The sequence below is a fragment of the Pezoporus wallicus genome, unplaced genomic scaffold (genome assembly GCF_028554395.1).
Source record: "Pezoporus wallicus isolate ANWC-B61680 ecotype Strahan unplaced genomic scaffold, APGP_CSIRO_Pwel_v1 contig_14135, whole genome shotgun sequence".
NCBI lineage: Eukaryota > Metazoa > Chordata > Aves > Psittaciformes > Psittacidae > Pezoporus > Pezoporus wallicus.
Window position 1 is genome coordinate 22028 of NW_026637437.1, and position 8233 is coordinate 30260.

At 65.9% G+C, this 8233-nt stretch overlaps 1 protein-coding gene across 2 annotated transcripts; it reads right to left on the reverse strand.

Annotated features, from left to right (window-relative positions):
* Nucleotides 1–115: 115 nt before the first annotated feature.
* Nucleotides 116–6805, reverse strand: EML3 (EMAP like 3). Of its 2 annotated transcripts, XM_057405412.1 has the most exons (20): nucleotides 6618–6805; nucleotides 5991–6019; nucleotides 5863–5889; nucleotides 5648–5771; nucleotides 4389–4538; nucleotides 4225–4294; nucleotides 3509–3619; nucleotides 3323–3418; nucleotides 3072–3206; nucleotides 2827–2965; nucleotides 2606–2757; nucleotides 2311–2436; nucleotides 2099–2230; nucleotides 1744–1811; nucleotides 1479–1567; nucleotides 1294–1391; nucleotides 1112–1199; nucleotides 847–945; nucleotides 620–750; nucleotides 116–312 (listed from the first exon to the last, which is right to left on the reverse strand). In XM_057405412.1, exons 1-20 carry the CDS (start codon nucleotides 6788–6790, stop codon nucleotides 118–120), a joined length of 2232 nt encoding a protein of 743 aa, XP_057261395.1. In that variant the 5' UTR covers nucleotides 6791–6805; the 3' UTR covers nucleotides 116–117. The 2 variants fall into 2 exon arrangements, with proteins under 2 accessions (XP_057261395.1, XP_057261396.1); XM_057405413.1 differs by lacking the exons at nucleotides 5991–6019; nucleotides 6618–6805 and adding an exon at nucleotides 6235–6341.
* Nucleotides 6806–8233: the final 1428 nt, after the last annotated feature.

An 8233-nucleotide genomic window follows, 5' to 3' on the forward strand; every position in this document is an offset into this window, starting at 1 on the left:
TCACAGTGCAGCGTGAAAACGGGGGGGGGGGAGAGATACCGACACCCCCCCCCCCGGTTGGTCCCCAAAAGGGTGAGGAGGGGATGGAGGAAGCATCCAAGGAAGCAATGGGACGGCTCATCGCGAGTCGGGGTCCCCGGCGGGCTCGGGGGTGCAGGGTGAGCGGCTGCAAGGGGGTGTTGGCCCCCCCAGCACTCGCCACTGGAAGACGCTGGTGTCCTTGCCCCCGAGCGAGACGAGGTGCTCGTCGTCGTGGGTGAAGCGCACGTTGGTGACGTGGCTGCCGTGGCCCCCGTACACGTGGCTCGGCGCCTGCGGGTGCCGCGGCGTGAGCTGGCACGTGGACGGGCACACGCGTGTTTGCATGCGCCCCAGGCCCTTTGCGTGAGCCTCTACCAGCGCCCCACGTTGAGGGGCTCGTTGCACGCGTGCGCCTCCTCCCCGTGCACACCCCCTCGCACGCGTGTTGGACTCCATCACCCTCCCCTCGCACGTGTGCATCCCTTGCAAGCGCTCGTCCTCCTGCATCCTCTGCCTTGCACACCCCACTCAAGGGTCCAGATACCCCAGCCCACACGGGGGTCTGGACCTCCTCACTCCCCCCCTCCCCAAGTCCCACCTTGGGGCAGGCGCAGGGGTACTGGAAGAGATGAACTTTGCAGAAGTCATCGGCCACAGCCACCAAGCGCTCGTGGTGGGACCGGCACAGGGAGTTGATGTCGGTGCCGTCCGAGCCGTCAGGCCATACCCCTGCAGGGGGACGTGGGGAGGTCAAGGGGACCTCCAGGATCACCCCGGCCCCCCAACACCACTCCCCTGTCGTTGTCCCCCCCCTCCCCTGCTCACCAAAGACATGGAAGCCCAGCACACACGTATAGGACGCCCATTCCCGATCCCGGCTCTCGAAGCGGTTGCGGAGCAGTTTGCAGCCCCCAGCGATGTCCCCTGGGGTAGGATGGGGGGACACAGGGGCAGTGAGGCCCATCCCAAGGCACTGGGGGTGCACAGCACTTCCCCCCATCCCCGTGGGTGTCAGGGAATGAGGGGTGCATCCCAACCCCCCCCCCCTCCATGCAGGGTAAGGGGGTGCCCATCCATCCCCCCAGCTCACAGTAGAGGATCTCGTAGTCGCCTGAGTTGGACATGATGAAGTGACCGTCCTTGGACCAGTCCAGGTGGGTGATGAAGCTGGAGTGGCCCTGGGGGGGCGATTGGGAGGTGTTCTTGGGGGTGCTGGGGACAAGTTGGGCCCCCCAGATTTCACACACACCCCCCCCCCAACCCGACTCTCACCGTGCAGCGCCCAAAGCGGGTGTACTTGCGGCCACCCTCGGTGACGCTGTAGATGTAGATGAAGTTGTCATGGGAGCCGATGGCCAAGAAGGAGCCGTCTGTGGGGACAGGGAAGGGGTTGGGGACAGGATGGGGACACACATGGGGGTGTCTGTCCCCCCCCAGCTATGGGGCTGGGGGCTCACCTGGGGAGAAGCGCACCACCGAGAGCTGCTCATTCCCATCCGAGCCCCCCGCCAGTGGCTGCTGCGTTGTCATGTCCAGCACCAGCCATCTGTGGGGACATGGGGGGGACAGGGCAGGCTGAGGGCACCGGTCCCCCCCATGTCCCCATGCTCCAAGCCCTGTGTCCCCCCATCCTGTATCTCTGCCCCCAGCATGGGACAGCACCGTGCCCCTCTCCATCCGCCATTGTCCCCCCATGTCCACCCCATGTCCCCCATCACTCACCGCCCTGTCAGCAGCCCCACGGCCACCAACTGCCCCCCTGGGTGGAAATCAGCACAGAGCCCCGTGTCCTGCGAGGAACGGGGTGTCAGGCCACGGGGGCAGTACCCCCCTGCACCCCCACACCAACCTCCTGCCCCCCCAACACTCCCTGTACCCCCTCACCAGTCTCTTGCCTCCTGGTCCCTAAACCCCCCCATACCAACCTCCAGCCCCCCCCCCCAACCCCCCTTGTACCCCCAACCTGCCTTCTGCCCCCTCCCAACCGTCCTGTACCCCCCATAGCCCCACAACAACCCCCTGCCTCCAGGTCCCCCCAGCCCCCCTGTACCCCCCATATGATGCTCTGGCCCCCCACCTCCAGCGCCAGGCTCCAGGCCAGCGCGTGCTCCTGTCCGTCCCATAGGCACAGCTGCCGGTCGTGCCCACAGGTGAGGAAGAGGCAGCAGCTGGGGTGGGTGGCCAAGCCCCACACCTTGTCCGTGTGCCCCTGGATGGGGAGGGAAACAAGGGGGGGGGGGTCACCATCACGCCAAGATGGGGAGGTCCCCCCCCAGTCCCCAACCCCACCTGCACAATGGGGGTGAAGCCGGCATCCAGCGTCCCCCGCAGGAGCGCGTTGCGGGTGGTCCCCACCAGCAGCTCATCCCCAGGTCCCTCGGCAATGGTCCTCACTGCCCCAAAGCGCTCGGGGAGCTGGGAAGCAGGGGGGAAAAGTCGGGGGGGGGGACACCCTAAACACCCCCCATATCATCGTCACCCCTCTCTGGGGGGGGGGTGTGGGGGACAGGGCCAGTTGTGGGGTCCTGAGTGGGTTTGGAGGGGAGGGGGGGGCAGGTTTTTTGGGGGGGGGGGTGTCCCCCACCTCAGCCTCCTGCAGCAGAGCGAGCGCAGGGCTCCAGCACACCACGCGCCGGTCCTTGCCGCCACCGCTCAGCACCGTCCCGTCCCGCCGGTGGCACAGGGTGAAGATGCTGCCCTCGTGTGCCCTCGTCTGCTGCCCGATCTGGTAGGTCTCTGCAGGGCCAGGGTCAGCCCCACGGCTGCCCCATGGTCACTGTCCCCCTCCAATCCCCGGTCCCTCACCTTTGACGCCCTTCCCTGGTGTGCAGCCATCGCCGGTGACGCGGGTCCAGGTCAGGATGTTGCCCTCGGAGTCACCCGTGAGCACATCCCCATCAGCATTGAAGATGAAGCATTGGATGAACTTGGGCTTCTTGTATTTCTAAGGTGGGAGGGGGAAGATCCCAACATCAGCAGGAAACCAGCCCCCCCCCCCCTCCCAGCCCCTTGTAGCCCCCACTTCCCCCCCTTGGGGGCTCCTCGCTCACCCCAAAGATGCCCTGCTTCTTGGTGAGGGTGGCCCCGCTCCACGTCCAGAAGTAGATGTGGGACTTGCCGCTGGTGATGATGCTGCTGCTGTCCTGGGGGTTGAACTCCACCGCCAGCACCGACTCGTTCGTGCTCTGCAAGGACAAGGAGGGGGGGGGACGGGGGACGAGCTCTCAGCCTGCACCCCCCATCCCTCCCCCTGCCCGGGATGTTGGGGTCCCCCCACATGGGGACATCTGGGTCTCCTCACCTTCACCTCCACCAGCTTGGTGCCGCGGGCGCAGTCCCACACCGACATCATGTGCTCGTTGGAGTCGTCCACCACGCAAAGGAAGGCGCCGTGGTCCTGGGGCAGGAGGGGGGGGACATGGGACAAGGGTAAGAGGGGCGGCCATAGGGGACCGGGGTGATGGGGCAGAGGTCTGGGGGCACTCACGGCGCTGGAGAAGGCGAGGGAGCCGACGCCACGCTCGAAGCTGCCCAGGCCGATCTGCTGCAGCGTGAGCAGCGTGGCCGAGTCCCAGATGTGCACAACCGGCTGCAGCAGCTGTGGGGACAGCATGGGGCGCGGGACAGGGCGTCCCAGTGGTCCCATCCCATGGGGGGAACACACACACACACATCCCCATCCCATCCTATACCCACTCCCTCCCCATCTCTGTATCCATCCCATCCCCATCCTGTCCCCATCCCTGTCCTATCCCTGCCTCCATCCCATCACCATCCGCATCTTATCCCCATATCCATCCTATTCCTATCCCCAATTCCATCCCTATCTCTATCACCATCCCATCCCCATCCACATCTTATCCCCATTCCATCCCCATCCTCATCCTCATCCTATCCCTGCCTCCATCCCATCCCCATCCTGCCCCATCCTCATCCTATCCCTGTCTCCATCCCATCCCTATCCGCATCTTATCCCCATTCCATCCCCATCCTGTCCCCATCCTCATCCTATCCCTGCCTCCATCCCATCCCCATCCACATCTTATCCCCATTTCCATCCCATTCCTATCCCCAATTCCATCCCTATCTCTATCACCATCCCATCCCCATCCACATCTTATCCCTATTTCCATCCTCTTCCTCTTCCTATCCCCAATTCCACCTCCACCTCACCCCATCCCCATCTCCATCCCCACCCCATACCTTCCCATCCTTATCAACACCGGCCGCCTGCCCCGTGGCGACGCGGAGCCGGTCAGGATGCACGGCCAGGCTGGGCAGCGGGAGAAGCACACGGTGTAAGGTTGGGGGGGGGGGTGTGTTGGACACAGCCCCCCCCTTTCCCCCCCTCCCCGGCCAGGGCTCACCACCGCACGCAGTCGCTGTGGCGCAGGTAATGGCGCTGCCGGCGCAGCGGCACGTGCAGGAGCACGACCACGCAGGCCATGAAGTAGATGAGTTCACCCGAAGCCAGCACGTGCAGGTTGGAGCGGCTGTCCCGGCCCCGGTACCCATAGCTGGGACCCGTTAAGGGGTGCAATGGGTGTGGAGGGTGAGAGGGGAACCCCACGTGGAGATGGGGACCCTTAGAGGCTGATGGGGAGGAAGCCAGGGATAGGAACCCGCAGAGAGGGATGGGGATGGGGAAATGAATGGAATTGGGGAGCCTCACATGGGGAACTTGGAAATGAATGGAATTGGGGACCCCCACATGGGGAACTTGAAATGAATGGAACTGGGGAGCCCCACATGGGGAACTTGGAAATGAATGGAACTGGGGAGCCCCACATGGGGAACTTGGAAATGAATGGAATTGGGGACCCCCACATGGGGCACTTGGAAATGAATGGAATTGGGGACCCCCACATGGGGCACTTGGAAATGAATGGGAGACCCCCACATGGGGAACTTGGAAATGAATGGAACTGGGGAGCCCCACATGGGGCACTTGGAAATGAATGGAATTGGGGACCCCCACATGGGGCACTTGGAAATGAATGGAATTGGGGACCCCCACATGGGGAACTTGGAAACGAATGGAACTGGGGACCCCCACATGGGGAACTTGAAATGAATGGAACTGGGGAGCCCCACATGGGGAACTTGGAAACGAATGGAATTGGGGACCCCCACATGGGGCACTTGGAAATGAATGGAACTGGGGAGCCCCACATGGGGAACTTGGAAATGAATGGAATTGGGGACCCCCACATGGGGAACTTGGAAATGAATGGAACTGGGGACCCCCACATGGGGAACTTGGAAATGAATGGAATTGGGGACCCCCACATGGGGAACTTGGAAATGAATGGGAGACCCCCACATGGGGAACTTGGAAATGAATGGAATTGGGGACCCCCCAAATGGGGACTTCAGAGAGGAATGGAGATGGGGACCCCCAGATGGGAACCTGCAGAGATGAATGGGGACCCCCAGAAGAGGACCTCAAAGAGGAATGGAGATGGGGACCTCCCCATGGGAACCCCCACAGATGGATGGGGACCCCCAGAGAAGGGCAGAGGCACCCGGATGGGAACAGGGATGGGGACCCCCAGGTTGTGGGGACACACACACACACACGGATGGGACCACGCAGGGTCAGGCCCTGCTCCCCGGTGCAGGATACACCCAGTCGAGCTGGAGGCGCTCGGGGGGCAGCTCTGTCCGCAGGCCCCCATAGGGGCCCAGCCCCGAGGGCACGTACATGGTGATGGGGCGGCCCCGCAGGAACATCTTCACCGACACCCCCTCTGTGGGGCAGGGACACCAGGGGTCACCCCACGGCCCCCAGCCCCATGGGGGGGGGGGGGGGGGGCATGGGCAGATGCCCCCAAGCCTCACCCAGGTTGTAGTTCCCACGGCGCGTCCCTGGGGAGGGAAATGGTGTCAGACCCCAACCATGAGACCCCCCCCCACCCCCCCCACCAGCACCGCACCCCCCACCCCAAAACCGGCCCCCCAGCACCCACCTGGGCTCTGGGTGGGCTCCTTCGGACGGCTGCCAGGGAGAGGTGGCGTCAACAGGGGAGTGTGGGGGGCTGAAGGGGTGCGGAGGGGGTGCAGCGGGGTGCAGGGAGGGATGGGGGGATGCAGGGAGCCTGGGGGGGTGCAGAAGGGATGTGGGGGTGCAGGCAGGGTTGGGGTGCAGAGGGGATGTGGGGGGGCCTGAGGGGGGGTGCACGGTGGGTTTGGGGGTGCAAGGGGGACCCCCACCTCTCGGGGCTCCCCGCCTGCAGCAGGAGGTTGGCGGACGAAGCCGCTTTCCTGCTCAGGCGCTGCCGGGGGCTGGCGCTGCCGGAGGAGGAGCTGTGCCTGCGCAGGCTGGGGGGCAATGGGGGGACATGGGGGGCAGGAGGGGACAAGGGGGGGGGACACACAGGGGAGGGGGACACACACACACAGAGGGACACCATCAGTGAAGGCCTCACGCCCCCTTCACCTCTCATTTACCCCCCACATCCCACCCTCACCCCAACAGCATCTTCCCCATGGACCCAGCCCCTCACCCCACAGCTCCCCACCAGTGGACCCCAGGACCCAAACCCCCCCCTCCTCCCCCAGTTCCCCAAGCCATAGGGGCCCCCCCCCATCCTCACAGCTCTTTGTGGGCGCCCCGTGGGGCCAGGCTGGGCGCTGCTGTGGGTGAATCAGGAGCAGGGGGCTCCGGCGAGGCTGGGGCGGGTGCTGGGGGGCACGGGGGTGACCCCGGCGGGGGCGGCTCCTGGGGGACCCCCTGCCCCACACTGGCTCCGGGCTCTTCCTCCCGCATCGGCGCCGTCCCCTCCGTCTGCGTCCCCACGCTGATGGTTTGGGGGGGTCCAGGGGGGAGCCCATCGGGGTCCTGGTGCAGGCAGGGCTCCGGGATGGCCCCATTGGCTGCTATGGGGAGGGAAGGGTCAGAACGGAGGGCGCAGACCCGGGGGGGGGGGAACCCAATGCGGGCTCCGCTGTGGGGCAGGGCAGGGAGGGGGGGGGTCTCACCGCGGGGCAGGAGCCGCAGCAGCCCGGGCAGGTGCTGCTCGTAGAGGCCGAGGCGCCGGAGCGCGTCCGCCAGCGCCGCCCGCACCAGCGCCAGCTCCTCCTCGAGCCGCCGCAACCGCGGCTCCAGTGGGGCCGAGGGGCAGGGGGGGACCGTGGGGCTGCCTGGGGACACGGGGAGGGCGTGAGAACCCCGGGACCCCCCGCTGTGACCCCCCATCATCACCCCCTTCCTTGTGTCACCTCCCCCAGCAGCACCCCCGTGTGACCCCCAATGTCACCCCCCCGCACCCCAATGTCACCACCGCTGTGACCCCCATCATCACCTCCCCTTGTGTCACCTCCCCCAGCAGCACCCCCGTGTGACCCCCAATGTCACCCCCCAGCACCCCCCTGTGACCCCCAATGTCACCTCCAAGCACCCCCGTGTAACACCCCCCTGCACCCCAATGTCACCCCCACTGTGCCTCCCCCGTGACCCCCAGTATCACGCAATGGGAACCCCCCCTTGTGCCCCTTGTGAGACCCCCATGACCCCCCTGTGACCTCCACCATCACCCCCCCCTTGTGTCACCTCCCCCAGCAGCACCCCCCTGTGACCCCCAATGTCACCTCCAAGCACCCCCGTGTAACACCCCCCCGCACCCCAATGTCACCCCCACTGTGCCTCCCCCGTGACCCCCAGTGTCACCCCCCAGGAAGACTCCCTGTGACCCCCCAATGTCACTCCCCCTGTGCCCCTTGTATGACCCCCTGTGCCCCCCCTGTGACCCCCAGCATCACCCCCTGGGGACCCCCCTGTGCCCTTGTGTGACCCCCTGTGACCCCCACTGTCACCTCCAAGCACCCCCCTGTAACACCCCCCCACCCCAATGTCACCCCCGCTGTGACCCCCATCATCACCCCCCTTGTGTCACCTCCCCCAGCAGCACCCCCCTGTGACCCCCAATGTCACCCCCCAGCACCCCCCTGTGACCCCCAATGTCACCTCCAAGCACCCCCCTGTAACACCCCCCCCACCCCAATGTCACCCCCACTGTGCCTCCCCCGTGACCCCCAGTATCACCCAACGGGAACACCCCCTGTGCCCCTTGTGTGACCCCCTGTGACCCCCAATGTCACCCCCCAGCACCCCCCTGTAACCCTCCCAGCACCCCAATGTCACCCCCACTGTGACCCCCATCATCACCCCCCCTTGTGTCACCTCCCCCAGCAGCACCCCCCTGTGACCCCC

Bases quoted from the DNA above. Each gene is read 5' to 3' on its own strand.
- EML3 (XM_057405412.1), bottom strand. From the start codon at position 6,790: ATGCGGGAGGAAGAGCCCGGAGCCAGTGTGGGGCAGGGGGTCCCCCAG. The intron at 5,772-5,862 runs GTGAGGCTTGGG...CCTGCCCCACAG, and splicing joins CCGTGGGAACTACAACCTGG to AGGGGGTGTCGGTGAAGATG. The intron at 1,392-1,478 runs GTGAGCCCCCAG...CTGTCCCCACAG, and splicing joins GGTGGTGCGCTTCTCCCCAG to ACGGCTCCTTCTTGGCCATC.